General features: G+C 63.7%; 2 protein-coding genes across 7 annotated transcripts; both read left to right on the forward strand.

Moving 5' to 3' along the window:
* Positions 1-117: 117 nt before the first annotated feature.
* vps13c (vacuolar protein sorting 13 homolog C) lies at positions 118-19,773 on the forward strand. Of its 6 annotated transcripts, none has more exons than XR_013325850.1 (80): positions 118-293; positions 929-972; positions 1,048-1,186; positions 1,347-1,448; positions 1,776-1,847; positions 1,975-2,078; positions 2,159-2,218; positions 2,290-2,349; positions 2,430-2,510; positions 2,593-2,650; positions 2,729-2,856; positions 2,924-3,030; positions 3,106-3,274; positions 3,365-3,427; positions 3,504-3,645; positions 3,743-3,846; positions 3,924-4,066; positions 4,139-4,364; positions 4,458-4,572; positions 4,647-4,783; positions 4,843-4,972; positions 5,050-5,167; positions 5,278-5,407; positions 5,469-5,526; positions 5,631-5,701; positions 5,780-5,939; positions 6,009-6,082; positions 6,157-6,216; positions 6,291-6,438; positions 6,593-6,709; positions 6,778-6,881; positions 6,950-7,117; positions 7,193-7,497; positions 7,583-7,721; positions 7,867-7,966; positions 8,046-8,167; positions 8,223-8,403; positions 8,487-8,560; positions 8,638-8,697; positions 8,802-8,970; positions 9,033-9,155; positions 9,220-9,323; positions 9,394-9,561; positions 9,635-9,927; positions 10,007-10,154; positions 10,243-10,399; positions 10,476-10,603; positions 10,671-10,837; positions 10,917-11,156; positions 11,230-11,569; positions 11,663-11,914; positions 12,001-12,132; positions 12,208-12,297; positions 12,367-12,522; positions 12,618-12,876; positions 12,954-13,114; positions 13,194-13,315; positions 13,396-13,693; positions 13,764-14,156; positions 14,243-14,356; positions 14,433-14,585; positions 14,669-14,794; positions 14,909-15,042; positions 15,123-15,252; positions 15,345-15,583; positions 15,659-15,950; positions 16,036-16,117; positions 16,205-16,274; positions 16,344-16,455; positions 16,608-16,721; positions 16,816-16,940; positions 17,014-17,095; positions 17,173-17,362; positions 17,489-17,698; positions 17,774-17,897; positions 18,322-18,436; positions 18,743-18,834; positions 18,891-19,014; positions 19,106-19,224; positions 19,507-19,773. XR_013325850.1 is itself a non-coding variant. In XM_077713073.1 (80 exons), the coding sequence occupies exons 1-80, from the start codon at positions 194-196 to the stop codon at positions 19,600-19,602; spliced, it is 11,184 nt and encodes a 3,727-aa protein (XP_077569199.1). In that variant the 5' UTR covers positions 118-193; the 3' UTR covers positions 19,603-19,773. The 6 variants fall into 6 exon arrangements, 3 of the variants coding, with proteins under 3 accessions (XP_077569199.1, XP_077569200.1, XP_077569201.1); XR_013325851.1 differs by having other exon boundaries at positions 19,142-19,224; XM_077713073.1 differs by having other exon boundaries at positions 19,138-19,224.
* A 51-nt stretch (positions 19,774-19,824) lies between these two features.
* LOC144194192 (homeodomain-interacting protein kinase 3-like) lies at positions 19,825-24,007 on the forward strand. The gene is made up of 9 exons (XM_077713078.1): positions 19,825-20,155; positions 20,236-20,460; positions 20,576-20,767; positions 20,909-21,096; positions 21,166-21,289; positions 21,370-21,498; positions 21,587-21,670; positions 21,768-21,940; positions 22,016-24,007. Exons 1-9 carry the CDS (start codon positions 20,147-20,149, stop codon positions 23,067-23,069), a joined length of 2,178 nt encoding a protein of 725 aa, XP_077569204.1. The 5' UTR covers positions 19,825-20,146; the 3' UTR covers positions 23,070-24,007.
* Positions 24,008-24,232: the final 225 nt, after the last annotated feature.

Raw genomic sequence — 24,232 nt, forward strand, 5'->3', positions numbered from 1 at the left:
TTTCGACTCCTGTCAGTGCTGGTTGCTCTGACCCAAAATGGCTGGCCGAGGAAGCGGCGACATTAGGTCTGATGAAAAGGGAGGAGGAGGAGTTCATCTCGCGCGTGCGCACCTTCGTCTCCTCCCAACCCGGAAGTGGGACGACGCGGATGTCTCTCTCGCTCACTCATACTCGCTCCCCCGTCTTTCCGTCATGGTGTTCGAGTCTTTGGTCAGCGACCTCCTCAACAGGTTCGTTGGAGACTACGTGGAGAACCTGGACAGTTCTCAACTCCGAATTGGAATATGGGGAGGTAAGCTGGGCTCGACTCGGAGCTTGACGTCGCGTCGCTTCTCGTCACGTCACGTCGTTTTTCGACTCCACTCGACGTTTTGACGTCGCGTGGCGTCTCGTCTCGGCTCGACACTTTGACGTCGTGTCGCCTCTCGGCTTGTCATGTCGCCTGTGGGCTTGTCGCGTTGCGTTCCTTTTCACGCGAAGATAGGGGGGACAAATGGCCGTGGTCGAGAAGGGGTGTGTCTCGCCTGGAGTTTCGGAAGCGTCAGGCGCTTTTCATTTTGGCTTCCTTTACTCTGGTGGCGCGTGACTACGTTGAAATCCGAAAACGTCCCAGCCATGTATTCGGCGGCAGCGCAATTAAGCGCCACCTGTCCATCATTCGCGCCAGGCCGCTGTTGCCTTTCGCTTCCCGCGATTTTGTTTGCGACCGAACCAACGGGACCCGAGTGCGGGGGGCGCGCCCCTTAAGTCAAACGACAAAAGTCTCTTTCTGGAGACGACGTGTTGCGGTCCCGCCCCCCTTCCCTCAAATGTTTTCGTCCTTCTGCGCTATCTCTTCATGGCCGCCAACGAGCGCCCAGATGATATCAACTCGCCCCCCTCCCCTTCTGAATTTGCTCTGTTTTGGCCCTTTTTTGTTTCTTGCAGGAAATGTGGTTTTGGAGAACCTGCGAGTGAAGGAAAATGCACTGGTGAGTTGAATATGGATGGACATTTCCCGGCCCCAGACGGCCGGCCTCCCAACTAAAGACTCCCTCCCGCCACAGAGCCAACTGGGCGTCCCGGTCAAGGTGAAGGCGGGCCTGATTGGCTCGCTGACCTTGAAGATCCCCTGGAAGAACCTGTACAAGGAGGCGGTGGTGGCCACGTTGGATGGCCTCTATCTGCTGCTGACGCCCGCCGCCGGTAAGCCCGCCCAGTTCTTTCCGCTGATCATTTGGCCGCAACCAAAAGGCGGATTTGAGGGGCCCATTTGATTTTTCTACATCCGAAAGGACTTTTTTTTACAAAAAGATGTCTCCTGTTTGACGCGCTCCCACGTGACTTGTCTTTCTGCCGCCGACAGCCGGCGAGTACGACGAGGCCAAAGAGGAGCGCGACCGGCAGGAGGCCAAGCGGCGCCATTTGCTGCGCGTGGAGCAAGCGCTGCGGACGGCGGCCGGGCCAGGTAGGAGGTCGGGCATCACCACGGTCCCTTTCTCCACTCTTCTCTGACGCGCTTTCTCTGACGCGCTTTCTCTGACGCGCTTTCTCTGACGCGCTTTCTCTGACGCGCTTTCTCTGACGCGCTTTCTCTGACGCGCTTTCTCGGACGCGCGACCGACCCGGCTTTGTTCGGGCTATACGAAAACGTGCGCTCTTTCGAGGCCGTCCATATTTTCCTCACTCGGGACGAGGTCTGGCCAATCGGGCGGGACAAATTACGCCATGACTCTAGGCTCCCTGTCGCTTTCTTTTCCCGAACTAACTGTCTCTCTCCTTAATGCTGCCGAAGCGCTCAAAGGATGTAAAAAACACAAAAAGCGCAAAAAAGCTCCCGGCAAGCCGAAAGGCACCGGGCGTTCAGGTGAGCCGGAGAACCGCCGTTAGAAAGCCGCGGAGCAGGCAGGCCGGACCCGCCCGCGGCGCCGAGCCACCCGGTGGCTGGCCGGGCCACCTCCCCTTGACCTCTGAACCTTGTGGCCGCCTTTCAGACCAGGAGGGCAAGAGCGACTCGCTGCTGGAGAAACTGGCCACGCAGGTCATCAAGAACCTGCAGGTGAAGATTAACCGCGTCCACTTGCGATACGAGGACGACGTAAGTACCCGTCCGCGGGCGCTGGCCGCTCGGCCGCGGGGCCCAGTCGGGCGCTCAAAGTCGGAGCGTCTCCCACCCAGGTGACGGACCCGCGGCGGCCCCTGGCCCTGGGAGTCACGCTGGCGGAACTCAGCCTGCAGGTAAGGCGCCGCTCTTTCCTCGCCGGAGGGCCGCTAAAAGCTCCAGTCGGAATCCCGCGCTCTTTTGGCAGACCGCCGACGAGAACTGGAAGTTATCCATCCTGGACCAAGCCGCCAAGATCGTCTACAAGGTGCGGTGGTGATCCCCAGTGGCCAAATGCCGTCGGTCCGCCGCTTGAAAAGTCTTTTCTCCGTCCTGGCGTGCCTTTAGCTGGGCCGTCTGGAGCGACTGTGCGCCTACTGGAACGTCAACGGGGCCGTCCTCCGCCGAGAAGCCGAGCCGGAAGTCCTGGTGATGGCCCGCTTCGCCCGCCGGGGTCCTTTCCGGGCGGGCCGCCGGCTGACCGCCGGCTGACCGTCACCTCTCGTCGCAGGCTGGCCTCAAGGAGGGAATCGGCGGCGAGGACCGCCAAGGGCCTCTCTACGACTACGGTGGGTGGCCGACCTCCGGAAGAGACGGCTCCCCGTAGGGGGCGCCGGTTGATCCGCTCGCCTTTGCCCCCCTCGCAGTCTTCGAGCCCATCCTGGCCACGGCCAGAATCCGCATCGACCCCGACGCCGAGAAGGTACCGGACTCGCCCAAAACTCGGGTGGATCTGGAGGTCGGCGACGTGGATGTCCAAATCACCAAAGCGCAGGTAGCCGGAGACCGGGAAGGCGGCGCGGGTGGCCCGGCGTCCCGTCACGTCCTCCGTCTCGCCGCAGTACGTCAGCGCGGTGGAGATGCTGGAATCGGCCGAGCGCATGGCCAAGAACGCCCCCTACAGGAAGTTCCGCCCCGGGGTCCCGGTGCGGGCCCACGCCGTGGCTTGGTGAGTTTCCCCCGAGCCTTCCCCCCTCCTCTGCGCCCTCAAATCCGTTGAAATGATCCGTCTTTTTCCCGACAGGTGGCGCTACGCCATCGGCGGCATCCTGGAAGTACAGGTGCGTGGGCGGACGTGGTCCTGGTCCGACATTCGACGCCACCGCCGGGACCTCAAGGCCTACAAGTCGGCGTACAAGAGCAAAATCCTGAGCCGGGACAAGCTCGGCCCGGACGCCGAGCGCCAGCTGCAGGTAGAGGGCCACTGCCGAGGGTGGTAGTGGGTGGCCCCGCCTCTTCCCATCCCGCTCCGCCTCCTCTGGACAGTTGTCTGCTTCTTCCAGGAAATGGAGAAGGTTTTGGACGTGTTCAATATCACCCTGGCCAGGCAACAGGCCCAGATGGAGGTACTTGACAAACGGCCGCCACTGACGCTGATCCATGAATGTTTTGAGGATTTTTTTTCTTTTCTTTTGTCGACAGGCCATCCGCTCGGGGCAGAAGCCGCCGGTCAAGAAAGCCGGAAAGGGCGACGGTCGGGGATGGTCCTTCGCCGGCTTCTTTGGACGGAAGCCCAAGAAAGAAGAGGAGGAGCCACTGGAGGAGCAGGAAGAAGAGAGCCAGGGTAGACCCGGGCAACCGGGCGGCCGTGCCACCCCCTCCGGCCCCCTCCTTGACCACCGCGGCACCCACCGCCCGCCCGCCTCCCTCCCCGTCCTCAGGTTCGGCCCTGGACGCCGTGCTGACGGCGGAAGAGAAGGAGAAGCTCTACGCCGCCATCGGATACAGCGCCGGCGAAGGCGGCGGCTCGACCACGCCCAAAGAGGTGAGCGTCCCGTTCGGGACCGTTCCGGCCACCGGCCGTCGGGGCGGGACCGACCGACCGCCCGTCTCTGCGCGCAGTACGTGGCGCTGGCGCTCAACTTCCAGCTGCGCGGGGCCTCGCTGACGGTCCGAGAGAGCTCCGGCGTCCCGGAGATCCTCCGGGTCAGGGCCCTGGGCCTGGCCTGCGCCCTCCGCCAGCGACCGGGAGCCCGGGCCCTCAGGTACGGCGCCGGAAGTCCTCCCTCCGTCGGGACGGGAAGCGAGAGCGCTCGCTTCATGCGCCCGGCCTTCAGGGCGGAGGCGTCGCTGCAGGGCTGGAACGTGACGGGCCTGCGACAAAACGGCCGCGTCCCCTCGCTCGTGTCGTCCGCGGAGGAGCCGCGGCCGGGCGGGGGCGGCGACCGGGCCGAGGGCCGCGCCTCCTTGCTGCACGCCCTCCTGGAGCTCAACCCCGACGACAGCCCGGCCAATCACGTGGTCAGGATCCACTCTCAGTCCGTGCAGATCATCTACGACGCCGTGAGAAAAATGAAAAAAAAACAAAAACAAAGGGAGAGCGGCTCCTTGACCAAAATCAACAAGATTGACAATTATTATTCTTATTTTGTTCAGGTGACGATCAACAGTTTGGCCGAATTCTTCAGGATGGCCCAGGAGGTGGACCTGGAAGTCCTGACCTCGGCCACGCTCTCCAAGCTGGAGGAGATCAAAGAGAAGACGGCCACGGGTGGGATCCGGCTCTACCGGGAAAGCGGGCCCGCCCCCCTCTACCCTCCGGCTAAAACGGAGGCCTTCCCGCAGGCTTGGCCCACATCATCGAGACACGCAAGGTTCTGGATCTGAAGGTGGACCTGCGTCCGTCCTACCTGGTGCTGCCCCGCTCCGGCTTCTACTCGGAATCCTCGGAGGCTGTGGTGCTGGACTTTGGGAACCTGCAGGTGAAGGCGCGGCCAGGCCTTCCGCCGAGGAGGAAGGAACTCAAAAGTTCTTTGCGCAGTTCAACAGCGCCGACGAGAACCTGCGCTCGCCCTCGTCCTCCTTCTCCTCCCTGGAGGAGGTCATGGAGCGGGCCTACGAGCGATACCGCGTGGAGCTGACCCGGGTCCAAGTGCTCTACGGCCAGTCGGGTAAGGCAAAGCGGGCCGCCGACCCGAAAGCTCTCTGAAACCCGGGCCCACCCACCGGCTTCCTCCGCCGCCTCCAGCCCACGAGTGGAAGGCGTCCCGTCTGCGGGATTCCTCGCGCCAGCACATCCTGCGGCCCCTGGACCTGACGCTCCACCTGTCCAAGTGCGTGGTGGACGACGACGTCAGGATGCCCAGGTACCGCGGGGCGCCGTCGGACGTAGCGCCGTCGGACGTAGCGCCGTCGGACGTAGCGCCGGCCGTGTCGGGCCTTCCGTTCCTCGAGCCTCTCCACGTGCGCGCGGCAGGTTTAAAGCGTCGGGCGAGCTGCCCCTGGTCCACGTCAAGATGTCGGACGAGACCATCCGAAAAGTGGCGGCGCTCCTCCGCGGCATCCCGCTGCCGCGCCGGCCGGAGTCTGCGCCCAGAGAGCGCCAGGTAGGCGAAGGCCCGAGATCCTCTCTCTTCTATTGACCGGCCCGTATTTGGCCCTCCGCAGGAGTCCCGAGCGCCGGCCCGCGCCGCCGAACCCGCGCTCCTCGGCGCGGCCGAGACGGGTAAGATGCGCGGCGCCGCTCGCCCGTCCGTCCGCGCCCTCGGCCCACGCCGCCCGCGTCCCACGCCGCCCGCGTCCCACGCCGCCCGCGTCCTTCTCCTTCAGATTCGGACAGCGACGAGGAGCCGCGGCGCCCGGAGATGGTGGACCTGTGCTTGGACTTTGAAGTCAAAGAGGTGGGTGGTCCCCTTTGGTCCCCTTTGGCCCCCTTGGCCACCCGTGTGGGTGGCGTTTGACCCACGCTTGTCCCTCAGGTGCTGCTGGAGCTGACGCGGCGCGACGACGAGGGCGGCGAGAGCACGGCGCTGGCGCTGGGCGTTTCCCGGCTGGGGGCCCGCGGCCAGATCAGGACCTTTGACGCCGAGGTCACGTCGTACCTGCGGCGGATTACGCTGGACTCGTACCGTGTTCCAGGTGAGCCGAGTCTTGGCCAACCTTGGCCCGACCCCCGCACGCCCGCCTGACTTTTGCGTGCCGTCTCAGGCGGCGATCCCGTTCGCCTCGTCGACTGCTCGGAGCAGCGGAACGCCGACCTTCTCCGGGTGCGCTACGTCAGGGTGAGTTGGCCGCCGGCGCCGTCCGGACTGGGTTGGACCCCGCCAGCCACCTCCGTCCGCCGTTTGTCCCGCAGGCCGACGCGGACGGACCCGACTTCCGGACGCTCTTCGACAACACGGAGCAGAGGCTCCAGGTGGGTCCGACGGCGCCCCGCTCCTGCGCTCCCGCGCTCTGGTGCTCCCGACCTGAGCCCACGCGGTCTCGCAGGTGGACTTTTCGTCCCTGGACTTTCACCTCCACGGCAAAGCTTTGCTGTCTGCCGTGGAATTCCTCTCCGGCGTGGCGCCGCCGCCGCCGCCCTCCGGGCGCCGTCCGGATGCCGAGAAACGGGAGGACGAAGGCCACGGCCCTGTGGGTGAGTCCCGACGCAAATTAGGATCGGGTCCTTTGTACTATTTTGCTGGCTCCCCGCTCATTTTGTCCGACTGGCCACGCCGTTGATATGGCGGGAAAATGTACGCCGGCGATGACCCACGTAAGCCACTCGTTAGCGCCCCTCTCTGTCGCAGCGTCCAAAGGCGGCGGAGACGCCGACGTCTTCAGGTGGAAGTTGTCGGCGACGCTGGGATGTTTCCACGCCGAGCTTTGCGACGACCGCGGCGCCATCGCCGACATCCGAGTGCGAGGTGAGCCACGGGGCGGCGGGGGCTTCGGCCAGAGCCCCGGCCTCAGCGCGTGCCGTCCACCCCCACAGGTCTGGAGGCCTCGGCGTGGGCGCAGGCCAAGCGGACGCGGCTGTCCGCTCACCTCCGCGATATTGCCGTGACCGACGCGGACCCCAGCTGCATTCACAAACAGGTGACTTCTTCGAAGGAGCCCGCCCGAGCGTGACCGAGCGCTGACCGGCCGATCTTTGATTTCGTGAGGCGGTTTCCGTGGTGGGCGAGGAGGTGTTGGGCTTGGAGCTGTCTCTGTTTCCGGGGGCCACCCGGGGCCACGGCTACGGGGACGTGTCCAAGGTGGACGGCGAGCTGGCCCTGCGCCTGGGCTGCATCAAGATGGTCTACCTGCACAAGTTTCTGGCTTCGCTGCTGGTCAGGACGCTGCCCGGCTCCTCCCTCCCTCCCATCCGTCCGTCCGTCCGTCCTCATCCTCAGTCTCCACGGCAGGCCTTTGCCGATCACTTCCACCCGGCCAGAGAAGCGGTGAGCGCGGCCACGGCCCAGGCGGCCGAGAAGGCGGCGTCCGGCGTGCGGCGCCTGGCCCGCAAGAGCCTGCGCCTGTCGCTGGACGTCCGGCTCAAGGCCCCCCTGGTGGTGGTGCCGCGCTCGGCGCTCTCCCGCGACGCCATCCTGGTGGACCTGGGCCTCCTCACCGTCTCCAACGGCTTCGCCGCGCTGCCCTCGGAAGGATTCCCGCTGCCCGCCGTGGTGGAGACCCTGGACGTCCGTCTGGCGCAACTCAAACTTTCCAGGTGGGAATAGGGCAAAGGAGAAAGGGTCTGTTTCCCACGGAGCCGGCGAGCGACTCTGCAAACGCCCCTCCCCGTTGGTCCTCAGAGGCAACGGCTCGTGCGCCTCCGACGTGGAGATCCTGGAGCCCGTCAACGTGGAGCTGCTGGTGACCAGAAACATGGCCTCCTCCTGGTTCACCCACATCCCGGGCGTCCGCGTGGAAGGCGTCCTGCCCTCTCTCCACGTGAGCTTGTGTCCCTCGCTCTCGGGTGGCGCGGGGGAGTCCGGCGGAGCACCGAAGGCGGCCTCGGGCCGTTTCTCCAGGGGACGGCGACTTGACGGAGCAATTGCCCGCCCACCGACGCTTGCCTGTCTTTTGCCCCGAGCAGTTGAGCGTGGGGGAGGAGGACCTGCTGCTGCTGGCCAAGATCCTGCAAGAGAATATGGGCCAGGGGAGCAGCGAGCGCCGTGGCCCCGACGGGGCCACGGGTGACAGAGCGCCTTGCCGGCCGCCGCCGCCACCGTCCAAATGGCAAAGCCCTAACCGCGCCGCCTTCTTTGTCCCTAGGAAAAGTAGAGCGGCGGGCGGCCGAGCCAGGGAGCGCCGTAGAGCCCGCGGCCAACGGCGACGTTTCGGACGACGCCTCGGACGACGCCGTCAACGTCTCCGTGGACTTTCAAATCAGCCAGGTAAAAGAGGAGCGGCCAGCAAGGGCCGCCCTTTAGAGCCGCCCGCCTCTTTCAGGTTGTGCTGAGCCTAAAGAAGAAGAAGACGAGCAAGGACGAGGGTGCTCGAGGCCAGGCGGAATCTCCTTTCCTGGCCCTGCACCTGGCTCACCTGGGAGTGGACGCCAAAGTGCGCAAGTACGACACCCGCGCCGCCCTGTACGTCAAGCGGATGCAGCTCTCTTGCATGGAGTTCAAAGGTGAGGCTCTTGAGCGTCCCACGTGGCCCACGTGGCCCCGCCTGACCCACCTCCGTCCCTGTCGCCTTTTGACGGCCGAGCAGACTCCGACGGCGACCACCTGAGCCTCGTCCACTCGTCCTCCGGTGACGAGCTGCTCAAAGTCCAATACCTGAAGGTGGCGCAGCTCCCAAGTATGGATGGACTTTTTGGCGCCAAAGGAATTGACCCGACGCTCTTCTCCGTCGTCTACAGGCGGATCGCTCCGGCCCGAACTTCTCCAGCGTGTACAAGAACACGGAAAGGATGATCAACGTGAGTGACGCGGGGGAAATTCCGGCCAGGGGCACCGCCGGGAAAGCCCTTTGACGGAAAGCGCTGCCGTATCTTCCGCTCACTGCTTTGGCTCCTCCCTTCAGGTGACCTTGGCCTCCCTGGAGTTGGTGCTGCACGCTCAGGCCCTCCTGTCCGCCCTCCACTTCTTCTCGGGGGTGCTGTCTCCGGCCGGCGGCGGCGGCGGCGGCGGCGCCGCGGCTCCCCGGGAGCCGGTCGTGACCCGAGCGCCGGACGACCGGCCCGCCCAGTCCGGTGAGTGCGGCGAGTCCACCGGCCGCGGGCGGACCCTGACGTGGCTTTGCTTCCTCCGGCAGACGTGGACGCCCGGCCCGCCGCCCTCCACCGGGTGGTGGAGCTGAAGGCCGTGGTGGATCTGGGGGCCTTCCGCGTCCTGGTGTGCGATCAGAGGGGCCACATCGTGGACGTCAAGATCCAAGGTGAGGGGGGGAGCCATTCTGGCGTCTTGGGCAATACGGAGCCTACGGCGGTATGCCTTTTCAGGTCTTCACGGCTCCCTGACCACGCGGGGACCCGAGACTCACGTGTCGGCCCGCTTAAAAGACTTGGCGGTCCTGGACGCGGATCCGGCCAGCCTCCACCGGCAGGTGGGTCCCCCACCGCACCCACCGCCGACTGACCGTTATGGCCAATGACCGTGGGGTATTGGCCGTTTAGGCCGTCTCCATCGAGGGGGACGAGGTGTTCAGTTTCTCCGTCAGTCTGACTCCCGACGCCACGGAGGGCGCCGGCTACGCCGACACGTCGGCGTCGGACGGACGCTTCCGGCTGAACGTGGGCCGCTTGCGGGTGGTCTACTTGCACAAGCTGGCCACGGCTCTGGTGGTAGGTCCATCCGTGGCTCCTCCGTTCCGGCTCACGCCTCTAAAAACCTCGGGCCCTTCCTCCCGCCCCGTAGAACTTTGGCGACCATTTCCAGACGGCCAAAGCGGCCGTCAGCGCGGCCACCGAGAGGGCGGCGTCCAGCGTGCGCGACTTTGCCGGCAAGAGCTTCCGCCTCTCGGCCTGGGTGGAGCTGAAGGCGCCCCTGGTGGTGGTCCCGCGCTCGTCCACCTCCTACGACGCCCTGGTGGCGGACCTGGGTCTCCTCAGCGTGTCCAACGCCTTCTCCCTGCTGCCCGTGGACGGACGCCCCCTGCCGGCCGTGGTGGACAAGACGGACGTGCGGCTGACGCGGCTCAAAGTGGCGAGGTCGCTCTCACCGGCGGCCACCCGCCCCTCGGCCCACGCGCCACGCGGCCGGCCTCAAACGGCACTTTTTGTCCGTCAGGATGTGTTTGGACCCGGCGGGGGACGGAGCCTCCGGCGACCTCCTAGAACCGGTGGACCTGAACCTGAGGCTCAACAGGAACTTGTCGGCATCCTGGTACCACCAGGTGGCCGCCGTGGAGCTGGACGGAGATCTGGCGCCCATGAAGGTCTCGGGCTCTTTTTTAACGTGGAGGGGGTCGGGTTTGCTCTTAGCTGCTGGTGGCTACCATTGGAAAAAAAATCCCACTCACGTAGGTGGCGCTGAGCCAGGAAGATCTCAGGATGCTGCTGACCATCGTCACGGAGAACCTGGCCGAGGCCGAGGAGTCGGCGCCGGGACCGGAGTTGGAGCCGGAGCCGGGCCCGGGGCCGCCCCAGCCGCCGACCGACTTGCGTCTCACACCGACGGCGGGTCGGCCATCTTCTCCCAAATCTTGAAAATTGCTGGCGCTCGACGGGCGTCAGGAGATTGCCCTCCATTGTTTCAGGCGGGGACGAAGAACATCTGGACCAGGACCGAGACGGGGACGGGGACGGAAACGCTTGCTCTGTCAAGTTCAACTTCCGCGTGGAGTCTCTGGGACTGCTTCTATACAAAGAGCAAGCCGATGCGCAGGTAGATGTAGACGGGTAACGCTCCCTGGGTCCTGGCCTTTCCGATCCCGCCTCTTTTCCTTCCGCAGTCCTCCGAGCAGAGCCGGCTCTGTCTGGGCGAGTTGGCCTTCCGCCTGCTCGACGCGTCCGGGAAGATCTACGGCGGCGGCGGCGCCGGCCACCTGGAGCTCCGGGCCGTCCTGACCGACTGCGCCTTGGACGACCGCAGGACGGGCGTGGACAGGGTCACCTCGCGGTGAGCGCCGACACGTCGGCCGGCCGTCCAAAGGCTTCTGGCCCGCGCCCTTTTCCATTTCCCCGCCTCCGGTCTTCAGGATGGTGGGCCGACGAGAGGCTTCCGGCGGGGATCCCGCCGTCGACGTGACTTACCGGCAAAACGGCGGGCGGCGCTCTGTGGAGGCCGTCCTGCAGAGTCTCTACGTGTGCGCCAGCGTGGAGTTCCTGACGGCCGTGGGCGACTTCTTCCTGGGGGCTCTGCCGCCGCCGCTTCCCGCCAAGAGCCGCGGGCGCGCGGCGGCGTCGGCGGCGGCGCAACGGAGGAAGCGCCCCAAAGATGGTAGGAGAGGCCGCCGTCAACGTCTGCGTCTCGGCACTTCCTCACGCTCCGCCCCGCGCCCCTCTCTCTTCTGCTCCCCCGTCCGAGATGGCCGTGCACGCCGTGGTGATGGACCCCGAGGTGGTGTTCGTGGCCAGCCTGGCGGACGCCGACGCGCCTTCCTTGGCCCTTTCCTTCCAGTGCGACGTGAGCGCCCGGCGGCGGGGGGACGGCGCCCGGAGCCTGAAGGCCCGCCTCAGGTCTCTCCGAATCCTGGCCCGACCTTTCGTAACCCGCGGCCACGGCGGGGGGGAGGAGCGGCCCGCCGTGGCCGCCACTGTCTTGAGACCCTGCTCCGTCGACGCGCAAATGGAAAGCGGTCCCGGCCGACCGCCGGCCTTCTCCTTCGCCGCCGAGGAGTTGGTGGTCAAGGTAGGCCTCGGACGCGCGGAAAATGGCGTGCTCCTCGTCGCCAAGGATGGCCTTCGGGCAGGACACCAAAGGAGCACTCTTGGCCCTTTTTAGATTTCTCCCTTCATCCTCGACACCGTCGGCAACATAACGGCGGCCGTGCGAGGGCGGGGCGGACACGACGGTGACGACGACGGCGGCGACGACAGCTCGGAGCCCCGGGAGATGGAGGACCTGTGGGCCGCCCACAACGTCTACGAGCTCGACTACTGGTTCCTGGGCGTGGAGCGGGCCACCGAGGTCACCGAGAACTTTGGGGAAAACCGGGACCTGGGCCTAGGCCAGCACTTGGACTTCCGAGTCAAAGTGAGTGGGGCGGGGCCAGGCGGCCCTCGGGAGGGAGGGGGAAAAAGGCGGCACAGGGGTCTCGAGCCCTCCTCTGACTTTCTCAGGTGGTCCGGGTGACCCTGGAGTCCGGTCCGGGTCACCGCACGGTCCCGCTGCTGCTGGCCGAGTCGTCCTTGGGCGGCCGGGCCGAGAACTGGTCCTCCCTCCCGCGTCTCAAGGCCAACTTGACCTTGGAGGTAACCCCGGGCGATTGGGCCTCAATTGGGACCACACTTTTCCGGGGGACACTTTTGATTTGGGGTGCCTTGCAGGTCAACTACTTTAACGCCGTCCACGCCGTGTGGGAGCCGCTGATTGAGCGCGTGGAAGGCGGAGCGCGCCCTTGGAAGCTGGACTTGGAGGTAGGGCGGGAATCTCGGGTGGCGTCCGTCCGCCCGTCAGCGGTCACCCGCCGCGTGTCCATCGCTCAGGTCAAGACCAATCCCGAGGCGGACAGGAGTCCGGCCCACGGGGACGAGTTTGTCATCCCGCCGGAAGCGCGCACGGACGTCCGCGTCTCCTCCGACGACACCCTCAACGTCACCTTGTCGCGCGGCACCCTGGACGTCTTGACCCGCCTGGCCGAGGTAAGGGAAAAGCGCCCTGCCGGGGGAGGGTTTGGCCTACGGATTGGGACGCCCAACCGACCGCCACCTTGACCTCCACCCACCCTTGCCCTCAGGCCTTCTCGGGGAGCGCCGCGGCCACTTTCGACCCGTCGGCCCGGGAGAAGGCGCCGGTGTCCGTCTTCAACGCCCTGGGCGTCCCGCTGCTGCTGCGGCCCGGCGCCGACCTGAGGCCGGCGGGAGCGGCGCGCCGGGGCCAACTGCTGGAGTTGCCGCCCCTGGGCGTCGTGGAACTGGAACATTCCCACTCGGAAGCCGGAGGGACGCTCTCGGCCCCGCGGCGGTCAGAGAGCCGCGGACTCTGCCTCACCGTCGGTAGGGCGGGAGGTTGAGGGAGCTTGAGGGAGGGGGTGCCGGGACGCCGGGGTCCGATCCCTCCTCTCTGTCCGCAGTGCCGTCGGGGTACAGCGAGATCGCCGACGTCCCCGTGGACAAGCCGGGCCGCCGCCTCTACAACGTCCGCGGGCCCGAACTCCGGCGGTCGCTGTCGCTGGTGGTGCAGATGGACGGCGCCGACGGCAACAAGCTGGTCACCGTCCGCTCCCCCCTGCAGGTCGGTCCGTCCGTCCGTCCGTCTGGTCGGTGAGCCGCCCTTCTGGGCCAACTGGGCTTTATTTTTTTTTCCCCCACAGATCCAGAACCACTTCTCTGTGCCGTTCACCGTGCTGAAACGGTGCCCGGACGGCGGCGACCTGCAAACGGTCGGAGTGGCTCAACCCGAGGAGGAATTCCACATCCCCTTGGATGCCTACAGGTAGCCATCTGTAGAAACGGACAATTGGCGCTTTGGCTTTCCCTCTAATGCGGCTCCGTGACATCCACGGTGGGTGGCAGGCTCCGGCTGTTCCTGCAGCCGGCGTCCCGCCCCTACGCTCCGTCGTCCACCTGCCTCTCCTGGAAGGAGGAGGCGCGGCGGGGCTCGGAGGTGCTCTCGCTGCTGACGTGCCCGCCGTCGGACGGCGAGGGTGGAGACCCGCCCCTGACGGTCAGCGTGCTGGCCACGCCCGACGCCCTGACGCACGTGGACGTGGACCCGGCCCGGGACGAGTGGGAGCCGGCCTACGTCCTGCACCTGCGTCCCGTGGCCACCCTCAGGAACCTGCTGCCCTACGCGCTGCGCTACACCATGGAGGTCAGGCAAAAAAAAAAACGCTCCTCTCCCCCAAGCCAAATGAGTCCGAAAATGGTGGACCGCCTTTCAGAACTGCGGCGATTCTCACGAGCTGGCGGAGGGCGCCACCTCCCACCTGCTCAACGCTCGCGCCGCCGGCGAAACGCTGTGCCTGGAGCTGCCGGGCTACCAGGGTCGCGACTGGCGCGGCCAGCTGCGCCTGGAGCGCACCGCCGGCCACTTTCCGGCCGTGCGCATGACCTGCGTCTCGGAACGCGAGCTCACCCTGGAGTTGAGCGTCCACGCCCGGGTGGCGGCGGGGCGCCTCCTGCTGTCCGTCTACAGCCCCTTCTGGATGGTCAACAAGACGCGGCGGGTGCTGCGATACCGGGCCGACGGCGGCGTCCAGGTCAAGCACGCCACCGACTTCCGGGACGTCATCCTCTTCTCCTTCCACGGGAAGAACCTCCTGGGCAAAAACAAGGTACGTGTTGGCTCCGGCTCCGAATTCCAAACGAGGCTCGACTGCTCGGCTTTGTAACCGGCCGCCGCCGCCGTTTGTCTCGGCAGATCCAGATGTGCGTGTCCAACAGCTCCTGGTCGGACGCCTTCTCCCTGGACGCGGTGGGAAGTCAGGGCTGCGTGCGTTGCCCCGGCAGCAACGCCGGCGCCCCGGACTACCTGGTGGGAATTGCCGCAAACCCGGCCATTTTCACAAAGCCCACCCCCCCCCCCCCCCAATCCCCCCCGTCTCTCGCAGGTGGGCGTGAGCATCCAGATGAGCAGCTTCAAGCTCACCAAGATGGTCACCGTCAGCCCCTTCTACACGCTGCTCAACAAGTCTTCCTACGAGCTGGAGGTGGGCGAACTGGTGGACGCCGCCACCAGGTGGCACTACATCTCCTCTTCAGAGGTGAGCCCCGGACCCCGTCCCCAAAACGCCACTTTGCGGTTCCGGTCCGTATCTGGGTTGACCTCGACCCGCCGTCCCCGCAGTGTCTCCCCCTGTGGCCCGAGAGCCATCCGGCCAAGCTGCGCGTGCGTGCCGTGGGCGCCGAGAGGGCCTCCCCGTGGTTCCGCTTGGATCGGCAGGACAACGGCACCCTGCTGGCCCTAGACACGGTAAGGGGGGGGGGCGCCACGTGCTCGCCACGTGCTCGCCACGTGCTCGCCACGTGCTCGCCACGTGCCTTTTTCAAGCCAGCCCGTGTTTGAGCTCCCCGCCTCTTTCCGCAGTGCGGCGGCATCACGGTGGAGGTCAACGTGTCGGACCACTCCACCGTGGTGGGCTTGGGCGACTACTTCCGGGGGGCGGCCCCCGCCCTGTTGATCAACCACACGGCACGGGCGGAAGTGGCCTACCGCCAGAGGTGAGTGTCTCCGTCCCACGGCGGAGGCCCGCCCCACGCGGCCCACGCGGCCCGACGCCGACGACCTCCCCTCTTCGCAGCGGCCCTCCGGCGGCCGACCGCCGGCTGAAGCCCGGCGAGGCTCGACGCTTCGCCTGGGACGACCCCGCCGGAGTTCGGACCTTGGCCTGGAGCTGCGGCCGCCACTCCGGAGAGACCGGCCTTCTCAAGGTCTCAATTCGGAGGGGGTGGGGGCGCCCAAAGAGCTAGGATTTGAGGGCCGCCGCTCACTTTCTTTTTTCGCCCCCTCTTCCCCCTCTCAGGACGAGTGGGGCGACTTCTGGCCGGAGGGCGGGCCGTCCCAGGTCTACTGGGCGTCCTTCCTGGACGGGCGTCAGCGCGTGCTGATCTTCACGGAAGACGCCGGCGTGGTGACCCGAGCCCGGCAGGCCGAGCAGCTGGAGCAGTTCCGGGAGGAGCTGAGGCTCTCGCTGCGCCACCTCGGCCTCTCCCTGGTGGACGCCGACGGCCGGCGGGAAGTGGCCTACGTGGGCGTCACCAGGTGCGTCTGAGGGCTTCCCGCCGCCGGTCCGTGGCAGTTTCCTCCTTTTTGACGCTTGCCGGCGACCGCCTTCAGTTCGGGAGTGGTGTGGGAGATGTGGCGCAAGAACCGTTGGAGGCCGCTGAGTCAGAAGCACATCGCCCTGCTGGAGGAGGCCCACCGGGGCGTCGGCGCCGGCCGCTCCCCCGCCGGGCCCGTCCGACTGGACGGCGAGCTGGAGGTGGAGCTCGGCGTGGGCGTCGGCGGGGCCACCATGCGCCGGCCCCACGTCTGCCCCCTGCGGAGGAACTTCCTGCCGGCCGTCCAGGTGGAGTTGAAGCGATCTCCCCACCAGCGGAGCCTTCGGGCGCAGCTGCACTGGTTTCAGGTTAGAACGGAACGGAAGCGGAAGGAAGCGGAGGGAAATGCGCCCACCGCCTAGTATGCGCCCTTTGTCCGCCCTTTGTCCGCAGGTGGACAACCAGCTCCCGGGCGCCGTCTTCCCCGTGGCCTTCCACCCGGTTCCCCCTCCCAAGTCGCTGGCTCTGGACTCGGGTGAGTCTGTCGTCGCCACGGAGCGGCCCGACGGCCCTACGGCCGACGCCGGCCTTTCCTCCCTCCCTCCTTCTCTCCCTCCCGCAGAGCCCAAGGCCTTTCTGGACATGTCGGTCATCACGCGCTCGGACCAGCGCAGCGGCGTCACGCAATTCAAGTCAGGCAAAAACGTTTTGCATTTGCCTTTCCCGCCACATTTCCCCCGGCTGAGCCTTCCTCTTCTCAGGTACTTCATGGTGCTGGTCCAGGAAATGGCCGTCAAGGTGGACCGGGGCTTCCTGTCGGCCACCTTGGCGCTCCTGGCGCCCGCCGAGCCGTCGGGGGCCGCGGAGCACCAGGTGGGCAACGCGCTCTTTCTTCCTGTCCAATGGTTGGCCAGCGGACAGGAAGAAACTCGATGGCGTAGCGGTCGGCGGGTCACTTCCCGTCCCCTAACCCTCACCCGGCCCCCGGCCACTAGAATTTGTCCACAAATGTTTGTGTGTTGTAGAGGCAGCTGGTCCAAAAGGACATGGAGATGCTGCAAGCTGAACTGATGCAAAGTTCTCTGGACCAGGCGTCCGGACTGCACTATTTTCAATACTTTCACATATCCCCCGTCAAGGTAGGGAGGGACTGTCTTTTATTGGGGGCGGGGCGGGGCGGGGCTGGAGGCCCCCACCGCGCTCATCGGGGACGACTCTTTCTTTCCCCTCCAGCTGCACCTGAGTCTGTCGCTGGGGCCGGCGGCGGCGGCGGCGGGGGAAACCGACGGCGAGTCGCTCAACCTGCTCCTGAGCGGCATCGGCGCCACGCTCATCGACGTGGACGACCTGCTCTTCAAGTGAGACCCGATTCGGCCGTGCCGCGGTTGCCGGGACAATTGAGATTTGCCCATTTTTGTTGGTCTTTTGCAGGCTGGACTACTTTGAGGTGGAGTGCCAGTTTTACCGGCGGGAGAAACTGACGGAAGCGGCCACGCGCCATTACAGCGAGCAGGTGCGACGGATGGACGGACGGACGGAACGAGCGACGACCGCTCGGCCCTATTTTGACCGGGCGCCCTTCTCCGTCAGTTCTTGAAGCAGATGTACGTGCTGGTCCTGGGTCTGGACGTGTTGGGGAACCCCTTCGGCCTGATCCGGGGCCTGTCCCAGGGGGTGGAGGCCTTCTTCTACGAGCCCTTTCAGGGGGCGGTCCGAGGCCCCGAAGAGTTTGCCGAAGGCGTGGCCATCGGCGTGCGCAGCCTCCTGGGTCACACCGTGGGTGAGTGGCGGCTCCTCCTCCTTTTCGTGTGGTGGAGAAATGGCCAATCGGGCGAAATGGAGAGGAAGCCGGCGGGTTCCTTTTCCAACCGTCCGACGGCGACTTTCCGCTCTCCGCCGGCGGCAGGCGGCGCCGCCGGCGTGGTCTCCAGGATCACGGGCTCGGTGGGGAAAGGCCTGGCGGCCATCACCATGGACCCCGAGTACCAGCGGCAACGGCGAGACGAGATGAACCGAGCGCCCAGAGACTTTGGCCAGAGCTTGGCCAAAGGGGGCAAAGGATTTCTCAAGGGCGTCGTGGGCGGAGTGACCGGCATCGTCACCAAACCGGTGGAAGGTACGGAGGGACGGAGGGACGGACGGACGGACGCTATTGCCAGAGTCTAACGATGCCCCCCTCCCCTCCCGACAGGGGCCAGGAAAGAAGGCGCGGCCGGCTTCTTCAAAGGCATCGGCAAAGGTCTGGTGGGCGTGGTGGCCCGCCCCACCGGCGGCGTGGTGGACATGGCCAGCAGCGCCTTCCAGGGCATCCAGAGGTAAAAGCGCGCCCACGTCTTTTGCTTTCCGCGTTTGCGTCACTCGGATGCGCTCTTTTTTTTTTCTTTTTATTCCCCCCGTCCCGTCTGCAACGTGAGTAAGGAAGCCGTCAAGCCCCGGTGCTTTGACCTGCCGTCCATCCGCCTTTTCCCCCCCCCTTTCTCCTTCTTTGCCACGCTTTGGTTTGGCCCTACGTGACGTGACGTGAAAGCGGCCAGTCCGTCGACCCCCCCATTTGGCATTGTTTTGCCTCCATTGAACCCTGACCCTCAAACAAATGAACCCCAGACTAAATTTCCGTCGTTTCCGTCCGTGTGAGCGTGCGTCCGTCCCACGCCGCCCCCTAGAGGTCAAATCAGGTGAGGCGCCCGAGGCCGTGACCTTCCCTCCTCCCTCGGCGTTTATGTTCGACGCGTTTTCCAGGGCGGCCGAATCGACGGAGCAAGTGGGCAAGCTGCGCCCCGTCCGGCTGATCCGAGAAGACGGGATCGTCCGAGCCTACGACCTGGCCGAGGCGCGGGGCTTGGACCTTTTCCAGGTAGCCGGTGGCCTTCCGTCCGTGGGGGAGGGGGGCTCTGTCCTTGGTGTATCTCTCTGCTTTTTCTTTCTGTCTTGCAAAGTTAACCTTGCTTTTCTTTTGTGTGTTTGACCCGCACGCAGCACCATGACCACTAAAGGACGTGGCCACTTTTCTTCTTCTTTTCTCCCCACCTCTTGATTTGGATTTAAAAAAAAAGAAGCAGTAAACCTTTCTAAAGAACAGATTGTGTCGGTGGTGATTTTATTTTTTTCTCTCCCTCCCTCCCTCCCTCCCGCGCTCTGGCGCTCTGGCGCTCTCCGGCAGCGTTGGGAGCTGAATGCCCTGGAAGGCGAAGTATTCTGCCGTCACTGTCCTTATCCCGGGCGTAAGAAGACCAACGTGGTGGTCACCAACAGGTGGGCCGTCTCTGCCGTGGGCCCCAAAGCCCAAGTAACCCTCTTGGCCTCCCCAGGAGGGTGGTGTGCGTCAAAGAGGTGGATTTTATGGCTCACTTCAGCAAAGAGTGGGAGTGTCTGTACGAAAACTCGTACCGGCCTCCCGACCTGAGCGGAACGTGTCTCAACATTTACTGCAAGGTAAAAAAAAAAAAAGAAAGAAAGTTACAACTGCAATGAAAGTGTTATGGGATGCACCTTGATTTTATGGGGGGTGGGGGGGATTCCTAAGGCCAGGCACTTTGTGACGGATGGATTTTTCAGGAAGCCCGCAAGTTGAACGTTGGCCAAAAAGAGCAGGGCAGAGAGACCATTCGAAGCATCCAACTGCAAGATGAAAACATTGCCCGGGTACTTCAATTTTCAGATTTTTTTTCTCCTTTTCTCTCGCCGGCGTTTCGGCCTCTGGTGTTCCGTCTCACGTCGTCTCGTTTATTCTCTTTTACGGCTCTTTTGGTTCTTTTTTTAGCCACGCGGTGGCTCGCTTGGCTCTCTCTCTCTCTCGTCTTTTCCATTCTCTATCACGAATGTGAATTCAATGGCTCAATGTGCTTTGGAAAAGGTCGGCGGTCTCCAACCACTTTCCTCTGGTGGCCCCCCACCCGACCCTAAATTTTCGCCCGACCCCCGCAGGGAATGCTGTCGTCCGTGACGGAAGCTCGGGCGGCCCGCCTGCGCGGCGGCGGCGGCGGCCCGCCAACGGCGCCACGCTCCCTCCAACGGTGGTGACGGAGGCTACGCCCACTCCAAGCCGTCCGGAAGAAATAATAGCCAAACGTTCCCATTCTCTCGGAGGCCCATCGGAGCGGGACGCCCGTTATAGTCGTATGAAATGGACTGTCTTTTTGTGACCTCGTTCTTCACCAAAGGAGCCATTAAAAACACGAATGCAAAATGTCACCTGGGCCCATTCTTTGGCTCTTTGGGGCCTTTTCAGTTTCTCCCTGGAGGAAGAGGAGGAGGAGGCGGGGTCCGCCGGCCCCGCCGGCCCCGCCCAAAGCGGCGCGGCCTCCGACATCGTCGGCCGGGCCGACGTCATCAGTGCAGGATGAGGTCGCGGGTGCACCTTGATGATGTCAGGCAACTTTGATGGTAGGCGTGTGAAACAAGGGCGGCGCTGCGGCCGTCCCGCCCTGACAAAGATCGCCCGGCGTCCCGTTGGATTTTGCCCGCTGCCCAGGCGCCCGCCTTCCATGTTGCCCGCTGGCTCGCCCGCCGTGCCGTGCCGCGCCACGCCTCGCCGCCGTCGTCGCCTTCCTGGAATCCACCACACATGACACAGGTAAGTCTCAAAGGGGATGGCGTTGGCTCCTCCTCCTCCTCCTACGGGTCCCGGTCCACCTCCGGCTGACGGCGGCGCAGTCTTGGTTCTCTGCATGTTCTTCAGCGCGTTCCTCCTCCGAGGCGGAATCCCGGGATCTGGGCGAGATGGAAGGTTCCATCGTGGAGAGCAAAAACGGCTTCTACCACATCCACAAGCTGCTGGACCGAGGGACCAGCAGCCACGTCTTCAAGTGCAAGAACCTGGCCACGGCCAAAGACGTGGCCCTCAAGGTCCACAAGAATTATGCTCTCTTTGAGAATGAGGTGGGTGAGGGTTTTGGGTCTGGGGGTGGCTTACTTAGGATTAGGGTTTGGGGGTGGGGGTGGCTTAGGGTTAGGGACCTTAAAAAGTGCCCCCTTCCATTGCCGCCATCGGCAGATCAACATGCAGGAGATTGTGAGCGTGCTGGACCCGGACAAGAAGAGCATCGTAGAGTTCATCGAAACGTTCACCTTCAACGGACACCCGTGCCTGGTCTTTGAGCTTCTGGACACCAGCTTGTTCAGCATGGTCCTGGACAAGAAATGGAAGACCTTTTCGCCCAGCGACATCCGACCCGTGGCCCAGCAGGTAATTGCGGAGGGAAACGTTACCTTTTTACAGAAGGACAAACACGTGAGCGCCTTCCTTCCTTCCTTCCTTCCTTCCTTCCTTCCTTCCTTCCCTCCTTCCCTCCTTCCCTCCTTCCTTCCTTCCTTCATTTTTTTTTAGCTGCTGACGGCCTTCGACGCCCTGAAGAGCATCGGCGTCATCCACACCGACCTCAAGTCGGACAACATCATGCTGGTCAACCACACGGCGGCGCCCTTCCGCGTCAAGCTCATCGACTTTGGCCTGTCCATCATCACCGAGGACGCGCCCCTCAGTTACGGCGTGGCCCTGCAGCCCATGGGCAACAGGTCAGTGGAATGGGGGAGGGGTCTTGCACTTGAGTTTATGGGTTGACGCCAAAACTACGCCCCCTACAGGGCGCCGGAGGTGGCACTGGGCCTCCCCTTCTCCGAGGCCATCGACATGTGGTCCCTGGGATGCGTCCTTTCCTTTTTGTACCTGGGAAACTACCTGTTTTTGGCCAACAACAACTACAACATGGTAAGTTGACATCCAAAACCAGCCCCCGGATAGAAAGGCTCAATATCGTGTTTTTTTTTTGTTTTTGTTTTTTGCGGCAGTTACGGAGCATGATCGAGGTGGTGGGCCGCATTCCCGATCACCTGCTGACGGCCAGCAAAAACACCCCCAAGTACTTCAAGAGAAGCGACAGGGACAACGACGGCGATCACCCCAAGTGGCGCCTGATGGTGAGCGGGTGGCGGATGGGGGCGGGGCCACGGCCACGGCCACGGCCACGGGCTCTCTTTTCACGGCCGCCGCCCAATTTGCCGGCAGACGGAGCGCGAGTACCAAGAAAAGACCGGAGTCCGTCCCGAGTCCCTGCCGTGGTCCTTCAAGTCTTTGGACGACATGGTCAAAGTGAGTGCTCGCGGTCAGCCTCCACCGCCACCGTTTCCGCCACCGTTTCCGCCACCGCCGCCACCGCCACAGCGCTAACGTCCCACCCAAAACGCAGCTCAAGCCGGAAGCCGGCGAAGCGGTGGAGCTGGAGGATCGCGAGGCCTTTGTGGACCTCCTCAAGTGTCTCCTCCACATGGACCCCGAACACAGGATCACCCCCGAGGACGCGCTCCGGCACCCTTTTCTCACCATGAGCCACCTGAGCGAGCACAAGAGCGACAGCCTCTAGTGAGTATTCCGGCCCCAATTTTTGGCTTCTGGTCTAGATCCGATATTCACACTCTGTCTCTGTTTTTCTCACAGCGTGAGCGACAGCTTGGATAAAATGAAATTCTGTCCGGTGGGCGGCTCGGACAAGAGTCGCTCGGGACCGGCGCTCAAGGCCGCCAACTGGCGCCAAAAGTTCTGCCGCTTGCTGGGTCCCAAGAAAACGGCCCATCCGTTGGCCACGCCTCCGCCGCCTCCCCCGGCCGCCGAGGACGGTGGGACCGTCGCCGGGACCGTCGGCGGCGGGGCTCCCGAGGCCGAGGCCGGCTCCTGGTGGCGGAGGATCCGTCGAGTCTTCGGCGGCGGGCCCCCGTGCCCACGCGCCGAGGTGAGAATTGCGCAGCTCCCGCCCGAGAAGAAGACGTGGCGCATGAAAATCTGCCTGTTCTTCCGGATGAATCGCATCGTTCCGGAGCCGTGTCGCTGCCCGTCCGTTAAGGCGCCGTCGGCCAAGCCGCCGCCGCCGTCCCCGCGGGCCCCGTCGGCCCCGCCCGCCCCGTCGCCCAACCACGGCGACTCGTGCGGAGTCCGGGACGCCGCGCCGTCCTCGCCGCCGCCGCCGGCGCGTGACCGCAGCCCTTCCCGGGTGGGGGGCAAGCGCTCCTTCCGGGTGAAGGGACGCACGGCCGTCCCGGACGCCCCCCGCCTTCATTCCTCGCCGCCGCCGACGGAGACGGCGCGCCGGGCCCCGACCGCGCCCGTGCCCGGGCGACTCAGACGCGACGAAGGCCCTCGGCCCGGCGAGGAACGGGGCAAGACCCGGGCGACGACGACGACGGCCACGCTCAAAACCCAGCGAGGGGGAAACGGACGTCCGTCGTCCCCGCCCCGCGGGCGTCGGACCAAAACGGCCGAGGAGGCGACGGCGGCGGCGGCGGCCCACAAACAGGCGGCCGCCTCGCCGGCCGTCAGGTCGCGCGCGGCGCCGACCGAGCGCCCGCGCCTCCAAAAGGACAAAGCGGACCCCAAGAGGACCGCGGCGGCGGCGCGAGGCGCGGCCGGGACCCGCGACGAGCTGACTTTGGACCTCAACTACCTCAGGGATTTGCCCCCGGGCACCCATCAACGCAAGAACAAAAAGATGACCTAAGGACGGTGTTGCGCCGAGCGCCAAAAGGCCTCCACGCCAGTCCCGAGCCAAAGCGCCTCCGTTGGATCCCCGTGAAAGCGTGGGCCGGAAGTCGGCTCTCTGAAAAGTTGTCCCCCAGTTCCGTCCAGTTGTCTTTTGTACCAATGCCTTTCTCGCCGTTTCGGCTCCGGCCGGTCGTCGGGACGACATTTCCAGCTTCTTAACGGCGCCCTCCGTTTCCGCTCGGCCCCTTTTCCGAGGTTTACTCGGCAGACGGACGAGCGAGCCGAGTCGTGGAGGTTCGCGACGGCCCGGATACGGCCGGGATACGGCAGGCAGGCAGGGCGGCCGTTCGGGCACCTTGCGGACACGGTGCCCTACGTGGTCCACTTTTGAAAGATAGAAGCCATATTACGTAACATGGTCAGTTTTATTTTAAACAAAGGTCTTACTGTACATGTTTTTTTTTTAAGAAAAGAAGCCTTAACGTAGTTGGTCTTCTTTTTCAAGAATAGAATAACCTTACTATTCATTGACTTTTTTTTTAAAGAAAAAAAAGCCTTACTGTAGACGGTCTGTTTTTTTAAAAGAAAAGTCTCGCTATACATGTTTAAGAACAAACATTGTCATTTTGTTTTTAAAGAAAAGTCTCACTATTCATGTTTTTTTTTTAAAGAAAAGAAGCCTTATCATGGTTTTTTTGAAAGGAAAAGTCTTACTATATACATGTTTTTAAAGGGAAAAACACCTTTCTATACTTGGTCATTTTTTATGAAAAGTCTTACTATACAAGATGTTTTTTGATTATTTTTTTAACAAGCCTGGTCATATAAACAAGAAGCCTTAAGCCTTACTATACATGCTATATTTTTATAGATAAAAGCCTTACTATATATGGTCATTTTTTAAAGCCTTACTCTACTGTCATTTTTTTAAATAAAAATCCTTATTATGCTGCATTTTTTGTGAAAAAAAGCCTTACTATACTATGTCGTTTTTTGGTGAAAAAAAAGCCTTACTATACTATGTCTTTTTTTTCGCGATAAAAAGCCTTACCATACTATGTCGTTTTTTGGTGAAAAAAAAAGCCTTACTATACTATGTCGTTTTTTTTCGCGATAAAAAGCCTTACTATACTATGTCGTTTTTTTGTGAAAAAAAGCCTTACTATACTATGTCGTTTT

This window comes from Stigmatopora nigra, chromosome 3 (genome assembly GCF_051989575.1).
Source record: "Stigmatopora nigra isolate UIUO_SnigA chromosome 3, RoL_Snig_1.1, whole genome shotgun sequence".
NCBI classification, from domain to species: domain Eukaryota; kingdom Metazoa; phylum Chordata; class Actinopteri; order Syngnathiformes; family Syngnathidae; genus Stigmatopora; species Stigmatopora nigra.

What these genes read in the sequence shown, in the direction of transcription:
- vps13c (XM_077713073.1), top strand. Translation starts at nt 194, where the DNA reads ATGGTGTTCGAGTCTTTGGTCAGCGACCTCCTCAACAGGTTCGTTGGA. An exon ending in ACGCCGAGCGCCAGCTGCAG is followed by an intron (nt 3,275 to 3,364) that starts GTAGAGGGCCAC and finishes TGCTTCTTCCAG; the next exon opens with GAAATGGAGAAGGTTTTGGA. An exon ending in ATCCCCTTGGATGCCTACAG is followed by an intron (nt 13,316 to 13,395) that starts GTAGCCATCTGT and finishes GGTGGGTGGCAG; the next exon opens with GCTCCGGCTGTTCCTGCAGC.
- LOC144194192 (XM_077713078.1), top strand. An exon ending in ATGCTCTCTTTGAGAATGAG is followed by an intron (nt 20,461 to 20,575) that starts GTGGGTGAGGGT and finishes CGCCATCGGCAG; the next exon opens with ATCAACATGCAGGAGATTGT. An exon ending in CTGCAGCCCATGGGCAACAG is followed by an intron (nt 21,097 to 21,165) that starts GTCAGTGGAATG and finishes CGCCCCCTACAG; the next exon opens with GGCGCCGGAGGTGGCACTGG.